The sequence below is a fragment of the Saccopteryx bilineata genome, chromosome 3 (genome assembly GCF_036850765.1).
Source record: "Saccopteryx bilineata isolate mSacBil1 chromosome 3, mSacBil1_pri_phased_curated, whole genome shotgun sequence".
NCBI lineage: Eukaryota > Metazoa > Chordata > Mammalia > Chiroptera > Emballonuridae > Saccopteryx > Saccopteryx bilineata.
The window spans coordinates 149623768-149643441 of NC_089492.1; the positions used below are offsets into that span (position 1 = coordinate 149623768).

Consider the following 19674-nt stretch of genomic DNA (forward strand, 5'->3'; position numbering starts at 1 on the left):
GCATTATATTAAAGACTGCTTAATTTGGCTACTTAATTGTGTGGCAAAATTTTTGTTTCCTCGCTGTCCAGACATAACATTTGAGGGCTCATCCAGGATCGAGTCCTCTGGACACATTTGGTTCCTGCCACACACGGACAACTGGCCTCCTCGGCCTGACTGCCGGGAACGGAAACCCAGCAGGGGAGGTGCCACTTGTGATGTTCCAGAGCTCCGCTGCTCTTTTCTGTCTGGCCGACAGTCAGCTGTGGACAATCAGCATGTCCATCCACCCATTTGGAGTCATCTAAAAAGCCTCTGGAGGTGAGTAGAGCAAATTTGCAATTTGCTCAAATTCGTAACCTGCTTCTGGCTAGCAGTCTTGCACCTGTTGCGATCAAGGATCAGACGTGATCGCACTAACACAACGGGCTCTCCAGGGCCAAGATTTTGGCAGAGAGTAAGTGTGCTCTCAGGGAAGACATTGCAGGGCCTAAGTTAAGTTCCACCTCAGGCTTCCCGGGACACGTCTATTTGTGCTGTCTGTTCTTGTTGAGATCTCATCCTTTGCTTTTGCTTTGTTATTCTGTCTCTACACTGAAAACCACTGAGTGATTAGTATGTGAATAAGGATTTCTGGTGCCTGCACCTGAGTTTCCAGTTTGTGGCTCCACCCACGCTACGAGATGCCTAAGCTCCCGCAAGGGATGTTGCCAGGCAGGCACCTAAGTAGCCCCTCATGGGGCAACCCCTTTTCTTGTTTGTTAAACTGTGTTGAAAAGTCAAGAATAAATGTAGATAGTAAATTGTCTGTTTTGTAGGTTTTCTTGTTTTTCAGGAAAATCTCTGGTACAATTTCAATTGGAAATTTCTGGCTTAAAACCAGAGGGCAAAGTGAAGGGAAATTCATAAACTCCATATGGTTTAGTGGCCGTCTACCGAAAGCTGAGGGAAACTCTTCCATCTCCAGGTCTGACCTAGTCAGGGTTGTGTACTGACCGGCCTATACTAAGGAGAGCATATATCCCAAGGTGGACTCAGCAGATAGTTGTCACTTTTGAAAGGCAACTGAGAAAACTGTTCTAAAGCCCACAAATTATAAAAAAATAGCAAAGCAAAATTCATAGAAATATCATATTGCTTAAAGCTAAAACTAACTAAAGACCTAAGAGAGTGCTAGAGGAATGCGGGGCTGCCACACCCTCGCTACAGTCCCCTACTTCCTCTGCTTTGGCTCCGGGGAATCACTGCCTCATACCTAAAGCCAGACCCGAGGAGAAGATAGGGAATACTGCCCCTTCTAAACCCATTTTGCCCCTGAGGGAAGCCACCTTTCATAGTTTAAATCCCTTTCTCCTCTAGTGACTTGTATAATTAGAAGGCTCAAAATTCTCTTTTCTCAAAGAAGCCTTAGGCCCTAATAGGACTGTTAGAATTTGTATTGGACACACTTTGCCCCACTTGAGACTATTGTCAGCAGCTTCTGGTTACCTTGTTCACCGCTGAAGAGAGGGAAAGAATCAAAACTGAGGTGAGAAAAGCTGCCATGTTAGGAATAAATAAGTCTGAGGAGGATAACCGAGACCACCTTGAGAAGTTGTTTCCGGTTGTCGGCCTGAATGGGACCCTAACACCACAGCGGTATGAGAAACTCTGAACACTTTTCACCAGTTTATGTTAGCCTTGATCAGGGGAGCTACTAAGAACCCATGAATTTGTCTAAGGTGTCAGAAGTTATTGGAGATCCTCAGGAGACTCCCGCGGTTTTCTTAGAAAGACTGCAGGAAGCCTACGGGGTCTATTCACCTCTACACCCAGAGGCTTCAGAAAATGCTAGGGCAGTTAACTTAGCTTTCGTGTCCTAGGCAGCTCCAGATATTAGGAAGAAGCTACAAAAATTAATAGGCTTCCCAGGGATAGTAATTCCCCAACTGTTAGAGATAGCTCAGAAAGTTTCCAATAATAGAGACACCTTACAGAAGAAACAAACTGAGAAAATAACTAAGGTTGTTGTAGCTGTTCTACACTTGATCTTAGCCAAAAGGCCGAGAAGTGATTATTGTAGCTGTTCTAGAACAGTGGTCCTCAACCTTTTTTGGGCCATGGACCGGTTTAAAGTCAGAAAATATTTTCACGGACTGGCCTTTAGGGTGGGATGGATAAATGCACAAAATAAAATTATGTGACTGGCGTAAAAACTGTGGTATTTTTAAATATAATTGTCGAACTTATGAGACAAGCATTAAGAGTGAGTCTTACACGAATGTAACAGAGGGAATCTGGTCATTATTTTAAAATAAGACATCGTTTAGACTTAAATATAAATAAAACAGAAATAATGTAAGTTATTTATTCTTTCTCTGCGGACCGGTACCAAACGGCCCACGGACCGGTACCGGTCCGCGGCCCGGGGGTTGGGGACCACTGGGTTAGAGAGCATCATCCCAATGTGCAGAGGTTGCTAGTTCAATCCCCAATCAGGGCACATATGGAAACAGATCAATAATCCCATCTCCAACATCAACAAATAAAAAAAAAAATTTTTAGCCTGACCTGTGGTGGCGCAATGGATAAAGTATCAATCTGAAATGCCGAGATCGCTGGTACAAACCCTCAGGCTTGCCCAATCATACGAGAAACAACTATTATAAGTGGATGCTTCCTGCCTCTCACCCATCTTTCTCTATCTCTCTGTCTCTTCTCTCTAAAATCAATAAATAAAATCTTTAAAAAAATTTTTTTTAAGCCTAACCAGGCTGTGGCGCAGTGGATTGAGCATCAAACTGGGATGCAGAGGACCCAGAATCAAAACTCTGAGGTTGCTGGCTTGAGCACAGGCTCACCAGCTTGAGCACGGGATCATAGACATGACCTCGTGGACGCTAGCTTGAGCCCAATTGTCACTGGCTTGAAGCCCAAGGTTGCTGCCTTGAACTCAAGGTCTCTGACTTGAGCAAGGGGTCACTTGCCCTGCTGTAGCCCCCTGGTCAAGACACATATGAGAAAGCAATCAATGAACAACTAAAGTGCTGCAACAAAGAATTGATGCTTCTTATCTCCCTCCCTTCCTATCTGTCCCTTTTTCTGTCTCTGTCACACACACACACACACACACACACACACACACACACACACACAATCTCCACTGCTCCATTGAGATACGCCTTGCCAGGTACTCTGAACACCCCTAGTGAGTGATACAATGGCATTCTGCAGAATGATCTTTGGGGTGCGTTTGGGAGGACAAAATAAAGTTAGAGAGATGACACCCCGAGTGTCTGAGTAGCCTGGAGAGTCAGAATCAGGGCTGAAGCAGGATGGGCTCTCTTAGAGCTGTCCTCAAGGGCTTCCACACCCTTTGGGCGGCCTCAGCAGGCACCCTCCACTCGGGCCTGTCATGTCACCTTGAACACCTCATTCTCCCTAGACACCCTGGGTTTGTAACCAATGTTCAATGAAGACACACGCATAGGATGGTGTGAAGAGCAATGGTACCCATCCCTGATGACACATACACAGTACTAGATACCATGACACATGCCTTCTGGGGACAAGGAGCTCTGGAACAGGGGCTGTCACGAGCGCCAGCATGGACAAGCATTCTGAGGCCTTGGAGCCGTCTAGGGATGTGGGAGAGGCTGTGCTGCCTGACTGGGGCAAGTGGAGAGGCACTCATCTGCCATAGGAGAGTCACAGACATGGCCACACACAGACACACACAAATGTAGGAACACCCATGCATGAGACACATAGGTGTGTGCAGGCCAGGAACAAGACACCCACACCCATAGGATGACCACATACATGAGTGTACACACACACAACCCCACACACCTATCCACATGCTCCAGGAAGGAAGTGGGGTCTGACCACAGCAGCACTGGACCCAGTTCTGAGTCATGGACACAGCTTTTTCCTCATAGGACCAATGCCTGTAACAGGAATAAGGTTGGAGCCAGTCTCCCAGAACCATATCTGGGAAAATCCACCAGCATAAGAGAGCTTGGGCCGAGGGCAGAGAGTTAAGTGTGCACCTTCCTCCTTCTGTTTCCCACACCCTGAGGCACAAGGGAAGGTAAGTTCTGATTAAGAAACAGCTTTTGAGCATTTTCCTAGACATTGACTTGAGACCAAATGCTTGGGAAGTTGTTTTTTAAACAAAACAGTATTTTATTGACACATCCTCAAAGTTCTGTATAAATATAAAGTGCTAAGTTTCCAGCCCCCCCCCCACACACACACAGAGGAAGTAGGGGCGGAGTGTTAAATGTCAGTTGAACACAAGTAACTTTCCAGTGCCAACACAGGTGTGAAATGCTCAAATATACACACACAAGCAAGAGGTCCACATGCAGGGGACACATCCCTTCCCGGAACCCAGCTCCCCAGGAGCACAGGTCTCAGGCTCCAGGCCCTGGGGTATGCCACTCCCAGACAGTGCTCCTGGTTGTCACAGCTTGTTCCTTGGGCTCTCAGGCTGCCAAGGGCTTCAACATAGTGGTGTGACCAGTGGATCCACTGGTGTAGAGTCCAGTTAGTTTCTGCCAGAGGATGGGGGAGGAGGGACGCAGACAAACCCTTCACTCTTGTCCCCAAATGAGGGCCAGCCCTCATACCCCTAGTAGAAGAGCACCAGGAGAGAAAATCTAGCATTCCTGAACTTCCAGTACCCCCATCTAGAAGCTGAGCTCTCCCTGAGATGAGGGGGCTGTAAGGCCAGGAAGGGAGCCCAGCTGTTCCTGGTCAGGTCCCCAGGATCATGGCTGTGTGCACCTCGGCCCTGCCTCAGTGACACAGCACCTGAGTCTCAAACTGTAGCAGCTGCCCCATGAAACTGAAGTTTGGGGAAATGACTCCCCGGCGTTGCTTAACAAAGTCAAAGGCCTCATCCAGCCGCACACGGCGGCTCTGTATGAGGTATGCCAGGCAGATGGTGGCGGAGCGGGAGATGCCCGCCTGGCAGTGCACTAGCACTCGGCCTCCACTGTTCTTCACGGAGTCTGCAAGGACAATGGGAGAGGGTCAGTAAGATGGGAAGTTGAGGAGGGAGGAGACCATGCCCCAGTCCCTCCCCTGAGCATCCTCCATCCCAAGGCTGAAGTCCCTCATACCAATGAAGCCTATGGCCTCCTGGAACCAGGCACTGATCTCCACCATCTGGTTGTCCTCCACGGGGATGCTCTTGTAGCGCAGAAGACCCTCAAAGTGGTTGGGGCAGCTGGCGGAGACGTTGAGGACAGCTGTGATGCCACAGGCCTGCAGCCCTTGCAGATCAGAAGAGTGGCTGCAGCTGCCTAGGAACAGGTAGGGCAAGATCTCCACGGGGCCACCCTGCAGGCAGAGGGGGATGGGGTGAGGTCAAGTCTGCTGAGCTCAGGCCTGGAGGAACCCTGGGCCAGTCCTGACCAGGGCCAGATACCCTCACAGATACACACTTCCGCCTCCAGCTTCCAAATAGGCTGCACACATCCAGAGCCACAGGAGCCGCTCATGTCGGACACACACACGGAGACAGTGACAAGGAACCCTGATCTCACCTCACCTGGTCATAGAGGGGAGCTCTGGGGTCTAAGCGGCTGTTTTCTTTCCCAGCAGGCGGCATCGCTGCGGGAGACTCCAAGCACAGGTCAGGACAGCAGGCCTGGAAGGCGTCGAAGCCTCCTACGGAGAGAGCCGGGGCAGGTTAGCGGGAGGGCCGGATGGGCAAGAAGGCCAGGCGTGGAGAGTAGGGCTGGCCGCTCACCTCGGAGGAAGCACACAGCGGTGGGCCCGGCGTGGGTCTCGTGTAGCAGCGCAGTCATCAGCACCCGAGCCGGGCAGTCGGGCGGCAGCGCGGCCAGCGAGGCGCCGGCCTGATCCAGCACCACAGCGCGCGCCAGCTCCCCGCGGGCCAGGCGTGCCCGCAGCGCACGGTCGGGCACCAGACAGGCCAGGGCGGCGGCGGGCGGGCCGCGCGTGCGGCGCCGCAGCATCGCGTTCCAGGGCACAGGCCGCGCGGTGCGCACGTGGCGCCGACAGAAGGCCAGGAAGGGGCGGCAGTCGAGCAGCAGTGTGCGCTCGGCCTCCCGCGGCTCTCGCAGCAACGCGCCCAGCGCCGTGCACTCCAACTCGTGCGCCTCCTCTAGCCCCATGGCGCCTTGCTCTTCCCCTCTGTGTCCCCGTTCCTACCGCAACCCCGGCACTCCGCGAGGCCCCACCGTCTGCTCCGCCGCCCTCAGAAGCCCGGCCTTAAGTAGCCTGGTCCAGCCCCCAGGTCACCATACAAGGGCAGAGCAGGAAGGCGCCGGTGCCGCCCCCGCAGCCTCGCGCGGGCTCTGCGGGGACTGGGGGTGGGGTGCACTGGGGGAAGTCCTGGGACCAGATCGCGAGGGAAGGTGTGTGGCAGGGACAGTCGAGCCCCAATACGCTCGATTTATGCCACAGCCTAGAAGCGTACATCCACCCGTTGATCTGCTCCTCGCTGCTCAGCCCTGGGCACAGGCTTTTCAGATGCACATCACCTTCCCCAGGGACTTAGAGCCGTGGTGCCCCTGCCCTGTGTCCTCTCCCTCTTCTCTGTCCCTCCAGGATGTTCCCCTAAGGAATTTGTTACAGCAAAAGCTGACACAGTGCCTGCTACCACCAGTGATTTCTACACTGGAGGGTACACTGTCTCTTCTACCAGATCCTAGGCAGGAGGGCTTGGTGTCGTCCACCCCGCCTCCCCCCGGCCCCCATTTCAGGGCTGAGGCTAGCACTCAGGTTTGCCAAGCAGGTTAGTGCCCAAGCTAGGCCAGGACATGGTCCTCTGAAGCCAAAACCCTGGGAGGAGTGGGAAAGGCAGGGGCCTATGATGAGTTTCCAGTTATGAATAGGCAAGGCTTCTTCCCCAGGAGCCCAGGGAAACCCCAGGGGCCCAAGGCAAAGCACTTCCCCAAGTCACAGGCCAGCTCTGAAGGGGAACTCTGCTGATGATACTGGACTCTTCCTGGAACCTCAGGGGAATTTCAGGAGTAGCCCCAAGGGGAAGAGGGACAAGAACTACCAGAACCTGCCTCTTCCATCCCCCCCACCCCACCCCCCAGACGTGCCTCAGATCCCTGGGCAGCAGGGACCAGGGCTAGTGCCCCAGCAAGGCCATGAGCTGTAAGAAGGGGAAGCCCTGCCCAAAGCCCTGGGGCCGGATGTGGTGAACCCCAGGTGTGTGTGTGTGTGTGTGTGGGAGATCTGGGGGATCTGAACTCCAAAACAGAGAAGCTTAGGTGGGTGGGGACAGAGTTCTGGAGTTAGAGCTGCCCCCACCCCCACTCCAACCTCCTCAGTCCCCCCTGCCCCTGAGCCACATTACTTTGCCCTCTGTGAGACCCCTCCAGTTCCCTGCTAGCCTCACCTCCAGACCATCTTGGAGGTCGACAACTCTGATCCATGAGCACTCCTCTGCCCTGCACTGGACCTGATCTGTGTGTGTGTTGGTGCAGATCTGTGTGCAATTTCATGATGTTTGAGACAGCTTGCTGCTTCTGTGTGATTTGAGGGAGAGGGAAAACAGGTGAGAGAAACTCCAAGGACACCCCAAAGTCACGTCACCCTCTCATGCCTCAATGTTCTCATCAGTAAGATAGACCAGCTACTTACGCACATTGGTTCAGCGGCTCTGAGGCCATATTGCTGCCTGAGTGCCTACAGTGCTCTTCCCTCCCTCCCAGGCCAGTCTGGAGGCTGAATTGGCAAAGCCTCCACAGTGCCTGGGAGTCTGGGCCGCAGATCCCAGAGTCCGATATGAGCCTTATCCTTGGCGTCAGCTGGCAGATGACTTAATGGCTGATTCGGGAGGCAAATTACAGAGCACATGAAAGGATAGCCAGGCCCAGGCTTGCTGACCATAAGGCTGGTGTCACCTGATGTGCTGGGTGCCCTGGCCTTTCAGCATCTTAGAGAAGAGGAGTGAGGACTGGCCAGCTGGCATCCATGCTCAGGAGGAAATCAGCTCAGCAGTGTAGGGGTTCCAGGCCCTGCAGTCCCTGCTGGGCTGAGCCTCCTCCCCTCCTGGGGTGGGCAGGGTGACCTTACAAGAAGTTCCCCATGGGAGTAGGAGTATATTGCTGAGGCTTTACTCTAGTGTTGCCAGCCCCAAGGGACTGCCATCCCCCTGGCCAAAAACAATGATTTCTGCCTGGGGGCTACATGTGTCACCCCCTCAATGCCACTTGCTTTGGGACTGTCTCTTTTTGGCTCGGAAACATAGGCTCAAGGAGGCTGACTTCACCATAAAGGATGGGCTCCCCTGCCCCTACCCTATTCTCAAACTGGGGGAGTCCCCACCCCCATAACTGGGTGAGAGCCTGAGGCCAGGGAAAGAGAGAGGGGAGGATGGTGCAGCCTACACCGCACCCTCCTCCTGCTCTAACAGTCCCCCAACCCTTGGTGAGTCATGGCAAGGTCGCCTTGTCCCCTAGGCTACCTCCTCAAGGACCACTGCTTGCCAGGCAGAGGCGAGCAGGGCTCTGGGCACATGAGTGGAGGGCAGTATGAGGAGGGATCTCACTAGACCTGATGCCCACAGGCTTTAGGTTCCGGAGGGAGGATCTTGCTCCTGTCACTAGATGGTAAGGGGAGGGCAGCAGGTGTGTGCCAGGCTCAAGAGGTATTTCAGTTTGTTGTTTTCCTGGCCGGGCTGTGACAGAGAAGACACTATCAAGTAGCTTTGGGGCTTGGCTTTTTTTTTTTTTTAATTAAAGTGTCCACTGGAACACATGCTGATTTAGTGTTATTTTTCTTTGTGACGGGCTGGCTCAGCCTTTGGGACCCCTGGTCTGTCCCTGTCCCACAGCACACCCCCACCCCCTGTAGAGTGGCTTGCCCACTCACAGTCACACATCACAAAGCTCTGTGCTGAGGGTGCCTTCCATCCCATTTCCCTTCCTCCTCCTTCTAAACCCACACCCCAAGCAGATGCCCCAGGGAGGGAGAAAGAAATGAATGGTGTTGCGCTGACCCATAGGACAGGGCAGGTATGAAGGTAAGAGTGATGAGCGAGGCCACCCCCAGTCCAGCTTGAGGAGTGAGTCAGGATGACGTCAGGTTTCCTGTGCCAGGCTTCTACCAGAGCAGCACAGGGGCCACCCCCACAGGCCCAGCCACCCCCACAGGCTCCTGCCAGGCAAGGACAGTGACTCCATGCTCTGCAAAGATGACCCTGTCCACAGTGGGAGGACAGACAAGAAGGAGGGTGATGACTGGAACACCTAGTCCTCAGCAAGGCTGGCTCAGAAACGGTCATGCACATGGCTGAGAGGACTGGGGTCTGTCCACACATGTGTGTCATGTTATGTGTGTGTGTGTGTGTGTGTGTGTGTGTGTGTGTAGGTAGGTAGGAACACACTTGGAAAACCCTGCTGGACACAGTGAATAGGACCAGAAGAAATTCTCCATGTGAGAGTAGCATGGTTTTGATACCTCTTAAATATTTGCTTTTCCTTGTTTAAATAAATGGGCTCAGTGGCTTCCCCAAGCATCCATTCCAGATCATGCATTCCCTTATGCATTTATTCATTTACTCAACCCCTCATTCAAAAGATATATTTGAGCCCTGGCCGGTTGGCTCAGCAGTAGAGTGTCAGCCTGGCGTGTGGAAGTCCCGGGTTCAATTCCCAGCCAGGACACACAGGAGAAGCACCCATCTGCTTCTCCTCCCTTACCCCTCTCCTTTCTATCTCTCTCTTCCCCTTCCTCAGCCAAGGCTCCATTGGGGCAAAGTTGGCCCGGGTGCTGAGAATGGCTGTATGGCCTCTGCCTCAGGCACTAGAATGGCTCCGGTTGCAACAGAACAGTGCCCCAGATGGCAGAGCATCGCTCCCTAGTGGGCATGCTGGGTGGATCTCGGTCAGGCGCATGTGGGAGTCTGTCTCTCTGCCTCCCTGCTTCTTGCTTTGGAAAAAAAAAAAGATATATTTGAGTACCTATGTGTGCCAGGAACTGTGTGGGTGCTGGGGATACAGCAGTAGATTGCAAGCCACTGCCTTTGGAGAGCTGACCTCATGGTTTCAATAATATTTACTTTTGTGATTATGTTGTGTTCATGGCAAGTGAGACTAGTTGTCCACCTAGAATAATGCTATAGTTTCTTTTTAAGGTAAATGTTAGGTTTGTAACAACTGAGTAGAATGGTACAGATGGTACCTAAAATGTTGCTAACCATAATAATGTAGGAGACACTAGGGTCAGGACAGGTTGCCAAGGAGAGGGTACTGGCAGCCCCTTCCAGCTTGGCATGGTGTCATTCTGTGGGGTCTGGTTGCCCCTCCTGCTGTCGTCCCCATCAGGAATGGAGAGGAGAGGCCACAGCCCTGAGGAGGGGGATCTGGGAGAGCCAGCCAGTCTTGTTTGCAAGCCCAGAGCTGGCTCCTCTGGTCTGTGCCCCTTCCTGCTCAGTGGCATGTCCATCAAAGGGACTAGACCTTGGCCACATCCCTAGATTTGCCTGGGCTTGGGGCTGGAGAAAATGCCCTCCCTTCTCTATTCCCTGCCACACACCCACCCCCAGCACACCGGTGGCCCCCAACCCCTGGCAGCAGTGAACTAGTTCGTTCCCACTCTGTCAGCCAAGTGCCCTTGACTTAGGTCCCAAGTGGCTGAGGACAAAGAGGTTGTTGCTAAGGGAGAGCTCTGTCACCAGTGTAATAGTTGGACAAGAAGTGAGGGATTTTCAGAAATGTGATCATTGTGGTCAGAGGGTACATGGCTCTGTGTCAAGAGACCTCCCAGGGGTCTCCTGCAGTCCATGCCGTGTCCTGTACCCTCTCCTCTCTCAGCATACCCATCCTGCCAGCTCCCACCTCTCCTCATAAATACATGACAAAAACTCACACTGACAGGCTTGTCATGTGCCCTGCCTTCTTCTAAAACCTCAAAGAGCCCTAAGAGGTGGGATGATTGGCACCCAAAATACAAACAGGGGACCAAGGCACCAAGAGGCCAACTAAGTGGCCCAAACTGTCACGACTGGTAGATGATGAAGCCAGAGCTTGAACTCACAGTTTTGAGGCCCTCCATCTTGCCCCCCAATCCAGCTTCCACCCCTAGGCACTTCACATCTGCGCCCCCTTCACTCAAAGCCCTCCTGCTTCTCAGCTGGGCTCTGACCATTCCATGCACTATGCAGGAGAACCTCGCTGGTTTTAGGGCATCAGTGCCATATCCCGAGTCAGTTCTAAACTCCAGGGAAGGCATGACACACAGGGTACTGGGAAGCACATTGCCCACCCCCAGGGATGCCTGGTGTACCTCTGGAGGGGTGTTCACTCACCTCTGTGTCTCCAGCTAGCCCTTGTGGGAAGGTGATTACCTAGAAGGTTGAACATCCGCAATATTGGACAGAGGTCAGTGTCAGGACGGGACACTGCTGTGCTCCTCACCCCGACCTGCCCTCGCTCCAGGGCTGAAAAGGTACCGTTGCGTCCTCAGAGAACAGCCCCAGAGAGTGAACACACCAGCATGTGAGTGGAATTGCCCCATGTAACTTTCATGGAGAGCTAGATGTCCTGGGTTCAAGGACAAGCTCTGCCATTGCAGCTGGAGGCCCCTGACAAGCTGCACTGGTTCACACACCAGGTATGCACACCACACCAGGCTCTGTGCTGGGCACGGGGGCACCAACCGGACAGAGGAATTTCCTGCCTCACAGGCTGCCCTTCCAGTGGGGAGACAGACAGACAAGTCAACAACTGAGCTGACATCAGACAAGGGCGGGTGCTGTGAGAATATCCAGAAAGGACAGTGAGGTCCAACAGGGGACCTCTGGAAGGTGATGGCCTTGGAGCTATAACTTGAGGGATAAGAAGACCGGCCAGGGATGGGTAGGGAAGTGCCATCCAAGAGGCGGAGGCAACAAGGACAAAAGCCCTGAGCCAGGGAGAGCCAGTGACTGGAGAAGTAGAGTCCCAGAAGCAGCCGCTGTTGGGCCTGGTCACCTGGAGTGTCTGACTTGATTGAAAGAACAGGGGGAATCCTTGGAAGGTCTTGATGAAGGGATCAAGCTGTCTGATGGGCAGCAGCACAGCTCCACTGGCTGTAGGTGGAGAACAGATCATGGGAGCAGGAGTAGCTGCAGAGAGAGGTCAGGGCTATGGCTGTGTTTTAGGGGATGGCAATGGGCTGGGGTGGCAATGAGGGGGATCCAAGATCCGGTGGGGGAAAAACCAGCAGGAATCATGGACAGAGCAATGGAGGAGGGCTCTGGTTTGGGCTAAGCTGCAGGGGCCGGCTGACTAAGGGAAGGTGTGGCACAGGCTCCCTCCCCTTCCTCCTACCCAGACCCCTGCCGGGCCCCTACTCTGGAGACAGGGCACTCAGGAATCAGCTGAGGGATGTCAGCTGCTGCATGTGCTCACCCACCACAGGACTCCATTCTACAGTCCGGAAGAGGCCACACTGAGCGCGTGAGGGAAGAGCAGGGAGGATGCTGGGGATTGGAGGGGGCAACACCAAGGAGCAGTCTTGGTTGGGGTCCAGGCTGGGTTAGCCAGCACAGATGGCTGGAGGGTGAACACCAGAGAGGAAGTGCCTGGAGAGGATTGGAAGGATTAGGGCCCCAAACTGGAGGGCACTGCCCTTGAAGATGTTGGACGGCTGTAAAAGCTGAAGTCGTCACTGATTATAGAGCTGCCTTGGACATCCAGAGAAGGCCGTGCATGTGCACACATACACGTGCACACAGACTCATACACTCACATGCCTGTTCTCATACACATGGTGTCATCACACGCAACCACACTCAAGCACTTTCCGCTCACCCATGGACATGGATGTCCTCTCAGGCTCAGGATAGCCCACTGGAGCCCCTTTCTGAGCATCCCCCATTCCAGTGTCCACAGGGGCTAGTCTCCACTGTCACACTCCCCTCCTGCCCCTGTGTGGTCCTCATACCTGCACACCTGACCACCAGCCCTGAGACTCACCCTGCTCACCAGCACCCACTTGTCTAACATGGAACTCAGACCAGCCTGGACACAACTCCCCACGTGCACTTAGACTCAAACAGCTCAAGTGTGACATCCCCTTCCCTTCGCAGCTGCCCTACTCCACCTTCACTGCCCCAAGAGAAAACAGGATTGGACTGCAGGGGTCCAGGCAGGGCTGTTTTTCAGAGCCTGGCTTCCTAGAAACGCCCACACACCACTAGTACTGCTCTGTGGAGGGGCCCTCATGGGGGGAACTGAGGCTAAAACAAGATGGCCCTTATCAGTCTCTGGTTTTGTAAATGTGGTGGTAACGGTCCCTGGTTGTCAGGCCTTGTGCTGGGTGCCTCCGGGCACCTCACGTGAGCTGAGCTTTGCTCTCATCTCCACTGACACAATCCCTTGGAGCCCACCCAGTAACCCCAAGTCAGACCCCTGCTCCAGGGAGAGGGCGCCCAGCCAGAGCTGTCAGGGTGGGGTCACATTCTCAGTGGGCCCTTCTCAAGAACCCCATGCAGAAAAGCTTATCGCTGCTGGCACTGCTCCTTCCCAGGGTGGAGCTGCTGACCCCGTCCCCCGCTTGACTCACACACAGCAGGGCCCGAACAAGGCATCTCTGCCTCAGTTTCCCTAAGGGCAGGGGCAGGCCTCGAGTTTAGTCTATGAAGGGAAGGCCCTGGAGGCGAGGCCAGGCAGGGCAGTGGTGGCCTAGGCCAGCTTTTGGAGCCTGCAGGCGCAGGCACACCAGATGCCTGGAGTCCCTGCCATTGTGGGTGGATTGTCTGGGGCTACAGCGGGCTGAGTGATGGAGGGCAGGAGGCCAGATGAGGCCATGAGCCCCAGGGCGCAGCCCCAGGACAATAATCATTAGGCAGGAATCTTAGGTGGCTGGAGCCTTCCCCTGCTGGTCTTGGTGCTGAGGGTGAGGAAGGGGTGCCTGGGACACAGAAGTGCCCAGAGCCCATATGAGTACCCCTAGAAGGGCAAGAGGATAGTGTCCCTACTGGAGTCTGCACGCCTCAGGCTGCCGCTGGCCCCTGCCCCCGGGAACGCTGTGTCTTGGTGCTGGCACAGGACTGCAGGACTGCAGCCCAAGGGGAGGGTGTAAGAGGGCTCTCGTGTGTCCTGCCTGTCTTTCTCGGCTTTGCCTCACCCCAGGGACTTTCATCAGCCATACTTTTTAGATGAGGAAATGGAGGCCCCAAGAGGGAAAGTGAGTCCTGCCAAACCATGTTCAGGGCAGCAGCTGGCAGGGGAGGGCAGGTCTTGCTCAGGCTGCCAGGAGCGGCATTCTGGAGCTTCCCTCTATCCCTTTGCACAGCTCTGCTACGGCAACATGCCCAACCACAGGGTGGCTCTTCCAGAACCACGCTGGGCAACTGAGCTGGGAAGCAGGTCACAGAGGAGCCATTGGCCTTTTCCTCTCAACCTCCCCATCCAGAGCCCCAGGGGCCCAGGAAAGGGGTGTCCAGAGCAAAGGGGTGGCCACACGGGTCTGGGGTCCCAGACAAGGCAGTCTGGACACACTAAGGAGAAGCCAGGAGAGGAATACTCCATGCCCCCACCCTGCAGGGAACCCAGGCAGCTCCCCCAGACTAAGTCCAGTGTGGGTGACAGGTCCAAGTGGGAAAGAGGCCCCCCCACAGCCAGGCAACTAAGGGGAACAGAAACTTTATATACCAACAACCCCTTCCCTTTCCCAGCAAACCCTGCTGGGCCGTCCTTAGCAAGACGGAGGGCGGCCTGGTGAGTCATCCCAGCATCAGCTGCCTCTGAGTAGCACAGCCCACCCGGCTTTTGTGAGAATGGAACAGCCACCATTCAGGAAGGCATTTGGAAACTGTGAAGGGTTGCCTTTGTATAAATAATGTAAATAATTAGAACACAACAGACTCATGAGTGTGGGAAAGTGGGCTGGTTTCCCGGGAGGCAGGGCAGCACCCACCTGTTCAGAGACTCCACAAAAGGCCTATCTCTGCTACTCACCACCCCCGCAGACACGAGCTGCCTTCGCTGCCCCACAGGGCCGTCCCCCTACCGCCAAGGACAAACCTTCCCCCAAAACACTTCTCTTGGTATTACACCTTAATCTCTTGACCAGTTAAGCCCCTCTGGATCCTGTGGGGGCTGCTCACTCTGTGTTTGCCACCCCCTTCTTGCACCTCTTTTGCCTACCTGGGCTGCTGGACCCTGGGCACACACATTAGAGGGGCCCAACCTGGGCCAGGGACACCTGTGATATTCACTCAACACATGTTTCTGGAGCAGCTTTTACATGCCAGGGCCACCACTCATGGCTAGGCTGGCTGTTCTGTTGGTCCTCCCTCTACCAGGCCCCTTTCTCTCCCTGCTCCGACCTGTGTGGACCCTCACCAGGCTCTCTGGCCCTCTGCTTCCTGAGGGTAAGCCAGGAGATGCCAGCTGGCAAAGAGAGATGAGAGTGAGTCTGGATACTCCGGACCCCACTCCCTCACTGCCATGGCACCAAGGTCTGGGCAGTGGCTGGGTCCCACTGTGACCCATGGGATGGAGACTCTGCACAACCCCCACACTCACAGAGCCCGTAGAAAGTCCCTCCCTTGCAGCCCCGAATGCAGGACAGTCCTGTGGTGCAATCCAACAATGACACAATATTCTGCTGCTCTGCCACGAAGACGTGTAGTCTGCTTCTCCAGCTTTGTCAAAGCGAGTCACACGAGTCACAGGGACAGCCGGGTTCTGTGACAGGCTTTTTCTAATATCCTCTCACTGAGATGCCCAACGGTTTCTGGGGGAAGGGTATTCTCCCTGGCTGCTAGCAATACGGCTTGTTCAACTACAAGTGTGTTCCTGGTAGTCTATGGCTGAAGAGGACTGACAGACTCCATCTCCACCCTGGTTCCAGCCTGTCCATTCTCCCCGTAGCAGCCAGAATGAACTTTCTGAAGTGCAAGTTTGACTGTCACACCCGTCAGCACTCAGGTGTGGGAGTAGGGGTCGGGTTGGGTGGTGGACCAGTAGCTCAGGTGTGAGCTGGGAGTACCTATAGGTGTGTAGGTACTCAGGGCAGGCCTGGAGCCTCACCTGCTTCAAGCACAAGAAATCTGATTCCTTCCATCCTGTGACTCTGCTGAGTATGGCCTCCATTTCCAAGGTCACCTTATAGTCCCAGCTGGAAGCTCGAGCTCCTCCTTTGGCATCAACATTTCAGCCAGCAGAAAGGGGTCAAGGACAAATCCTCATAAAAACATTGAGGGCATTTCTGGGAAGTTGCAGTCACTTCTGGTTATACTGCAATGGCCAGAATGTAGTCACCTGGCCACACCCAACTGCAAAAAAGGCTCTCGTTATCCTGGGCAGCCATGTGCCCAGCAGAAAGCCCACAATTCCTGCCACACTGAGCAAGTGTCTTTGAAAATTAATACTATTTTACACTCATTTGAGATAATAGAAAAGTGGAACCTAGAAATAAAAAAATAGAAGCCTTTTTTTATAGTTTTTTTTAAAGATTTTATTTATTGATTTTAGAGAGAGAGAGAAAGGCAGGGTGTGTGTGTGTGTGTGTGTGTGTGTGTGTGTGTGTGTGTGTAGAACAGGAAGCATCAACTCACTTTTGCTTCTCATATGTGCTTTGACCACACAAGCCTGGAGTTTTGAACCAGCAACCTCAGCGTTCCAGGTCAATGCTTTATTCACTGCACCACCGCAGGTCAGGCAGAAGACTTCTTTTTATAAAAATTTTTTTCCATTGATTTGAGACAGAGAGAAAGGGAAAGAGAAGCATCAACTCATTATTCAACCTACATGTACACTCATTGACTGATTTTCAATGTGCACTGACTGGGAATCGAACCCACAACCTTGATGTGTCGGGACGACATTCTATTCACTGAGCAACCTGGCTAGGGCCCAGAAGCCATCTTAACTCCAGCAAACCCTGTGCTGAAGGGTGAAACTCCAGGATCATTCTCCTTGAAGGAGGAACAAGATGAATGTGCCCCCTAGAATGGCTGCTGGGCTGTGTTCTGAGGTCCTGGCCTCTCAATGAGACAAGGAAGAGAAGTGGGAGAAGAGCTTAAACCATCTTTATCTTCAGTAACTAGGACAGCCCATCAGAAACAGTTAATAAAAGCATCTGGCCAGTATTAGAACTAAAAAAGGAGGTCAGCTAGGGAACCAGATATAAGATCATCACACAACAATCATCGCTTTTCCACACACTGGGAGAAACAATAAGAAATTGTAACCAAATTGTGCCATTCAAAATATTAACAAGGACTGTAGAACACCAAGAAAAAAGCCTAATGGGGATGTGGTGAGACCCATAAGAAGATGGCTATGAAATGTGGCTGAAGGACAGGATGGAGTGAATGGTACAGAGAACTGTGTTCCTCTCAGGAACAGGAATGGTTGACACAAAGCTGCTGGGCCCTGCCTGACGTGCTCTGTAAGTAGACCATGGTCCAGCCAAAGTTACACGATGTTTCCACAGGAACTGACATGCTGGTCTTCATGTTCATCTAAGAGAGAAAATGTACAAAAAAAGTAAGGACATTTTTGAAAATTAGGAACAAAGGCGGGGGGCCTTGGCCATATAGCTCAGTTGGTTGGAGCATTGCCCTAATATGCAAAGGTTGCCGGTTCAATCCTTGGTCAGGGTACATACAGGAACAGATAGATGTTTCTGTCTCTTTCTCTCCTTTCCTTTCTCTCTAAAATAAAATATAAAAGAAATAAAGAGAGAACAAAGAGGGGGGGGTGTTGTCCCACTTGATATAAAATTAAACTACAACAAAAAATGGGGAAAAACCCCAAAAGTAAACAAATAAAAAAAATAAAAAATAAAAGAAATTATGAAAGTCTAGTGATTTTGTAAGTGTGGTCCTCGCATAGTAATGAACAAATGGATCTGTGGAACCAATCAGAAAGTCCCAAAGCCCAATTAGTGATAAAGGGAGCACCTGAAACAGAGTCAAGACTGGATTCTCATCATAGCAACAGGATGGCTGGTGATCCATGAAAAAAAATTTTGATCCATATCTCATATCATTTACAAAATGCATTGCATGTGGAACAAAACACTTAAAATAAGACCAAAACATACAAGTATTAGGGAAAATAGATACCAGAATATGTTTGTAACTTTGAGATAATAAAGGCCTTAAGCAAAATGTAGAACACAAAAGCATGTGTGAAAGAACTAACAGGTTTGGCCTCATATAAATTTTTAAAATTATCTGTCTGACCAAACTCATCATAAACAAAAGGTAAGGCCAATAAGAGACACAGGGGAGATATTTGAAAAACATTCATAGAACAATTAGTTAAGGGTGGTGCCTAAATGCCAGGCACTGTCTTAGATGCTGGAAACAATAAAATGAACAAATGACAGAAGTCTCTGCCCTCCTGGATTTTCCAGCCTCGTGGGACAGGAGGAAAATGCAACAGGAAATAAACTGAGGGAGTGTGGGGAAGCCAAGCAAAGATGTGAGCCTCCAAGATTGACAAAGAAACAGCCAAGAGCACAACAGGAAAAGAAGCCAAGAAAAGCAAGTGTTCAGTAGACATGTGAAACCCACTGGAGAAAGGGTATGGCTCTATTTGCCCACCAGGTTGGCACATATTTAGTACAAGAGGGACAGGTAAATGAGTACCCTCATGCCTTTTTGGTGGGCAAGGGCTTTGGTATTGTCTTTTTTTTTTTTTAGAGGGCAATTAGGCAGGACCTATCTAAATGTTGAAAGTGCATGGCCTTTGTTTTTTACTTTGTTTGTTGTTTTTAAAGCAAATGCCCTTTGACCAGCGGCCCTTCTTCTGAGTATTATTCTGCAAGGAGAGAATGCACAGACTTCAAGTGCAGACTGTCTGCACTGGGGAAAGGGAATACACAATTTGTGTACTTCACCAAGCATCTGTGGAAAAAGAATGAAGCAATAATGATATTGACACAGAACCAGTTCAAGACCAGGTGAGAAAAGTGAGTTGCAAAATAAGGTCATAAAGCATGATACCTTTTCTTTTCTTTTTTTATTAATACCATTTATATAAAAAAGAGGAAGTTTCAGAGTCTATATAAACATAAATATGTATGAAAATGTTCTTGGAGAAAATGTCTAATTACAAACCAAGGAAAAGTACTGAAGCCCCAAGAGGCTGATGGTGACTTAGCCAGAGCTGGGGGTGACGCTGCAGCTTTGCTGGGGGATATGGGGCAGGGGTGTTGCTCTGATCAGGAAGGAGAAAGCCAGGTGTTAACGCTGGTGAGAGGCCAGACCAGAGGGAAGACTGCAGGTCAAGGGGATGGGCTCCGGCTAGGTGGGCAAAAGAGGCCCACAGTGACACTGACAGGCATCCCTCAGGCCAGGGTCCTGAGCTGGCTGGCACTGCCTGGGATGCCTTTCCCCAGCTCATACCCACCCATCCTTCAAGCCTTCCCAGATCCTCTGGTGGAATTCAGGGCCTCTCTCAGTGCCTCCCAGACAGAGCACAGGCTCACTGTGCCCTTTATGGACCTCATCACAAGACCCTCGATAGTGGCCTCCCTGAGGTCAGAGAGTGGCCTCAGCAGTGTCACTTTCCCTGGCCTGGGCGCAGACTGGCTGAACGAGCCCTCCGTCACTGCTGGCTGAGCGGACAAGTGAGCTCTTTGCCCTATTACTCCCTTCATTTTGGGCTTCGCCTTTGATTACCACGCCTCCCGGGGGAGCTGGGAGCCCTTGTTAAGTTTTTTGTTTGTTTGTTTGTTTTTTTGAGAGATTGGCAGGGAGAGAGAGACAGGAAC

At 52.3% G+C, this 19674-nt stretch overlaps 1 protein-coding gene and 1 pseudogene across 1 annotated transcript; both read right to left on the reverse strand.

The window, feature by feature from the left end:
- Positions 1 to 1871: 1871 nt before the first annotated feature.
- LOC136332548 (U2 spliceosomal RNA) lies at positions 1872 to 2036 on the reverse strand (annotated as a pseudogene).
- Positions 2037 to 4197: 2161 nt separating this feature from the next.
- Positions 4198 to 6177, reverse strand: DUSP2 (dual specificity phosphatase 2). The gene is made up of 4 exons (XM_066264835.1): positions 5723 to 6177; positions 5522 to 5640; positions 5091 to 5310; positions 4198 to 4979 (listed from the first exon to the last, which is right to left on the reverse strand). The coding sequence occupies exons 1-4, from the start codon at positions 6108 to 6110 to the stop codon at positions 4765 to 4767; spliced, it is 942 nt and encodes a 313-aa protein (XP_066120932.1). The 5' UTR covers positions 6111 to 6177; the 3' UTR covers positions 4198 to 4764.
- Positions 6178 to 19674: the final 13497 nt, after the last annotated feature.

Coding starts and splice junctions, on each gene's coding strand:
- DUSP2 (XM_066264835.1), bottom strand. CDS start 6,110: ATGGGGCTAGAGGAGGCGCACGAGTTGGAGTGCACGGCGCTGGGCGCG. Junction 5,641..5,722: donor CGCTGTGTGCTTCCTCCGAG/GTGAGCGGCCAG, acceptor CTCTCTCCGTAG/GAGGCTTCGACGCCTTCCAG. Junction 5,311..5,521: donor GAGCTCCCCTCTATGACCAG/GTGAGGTGAGAT, acceptor CTCTGCCTGCAG/GGTGGCCCCGTGGAGATCTT.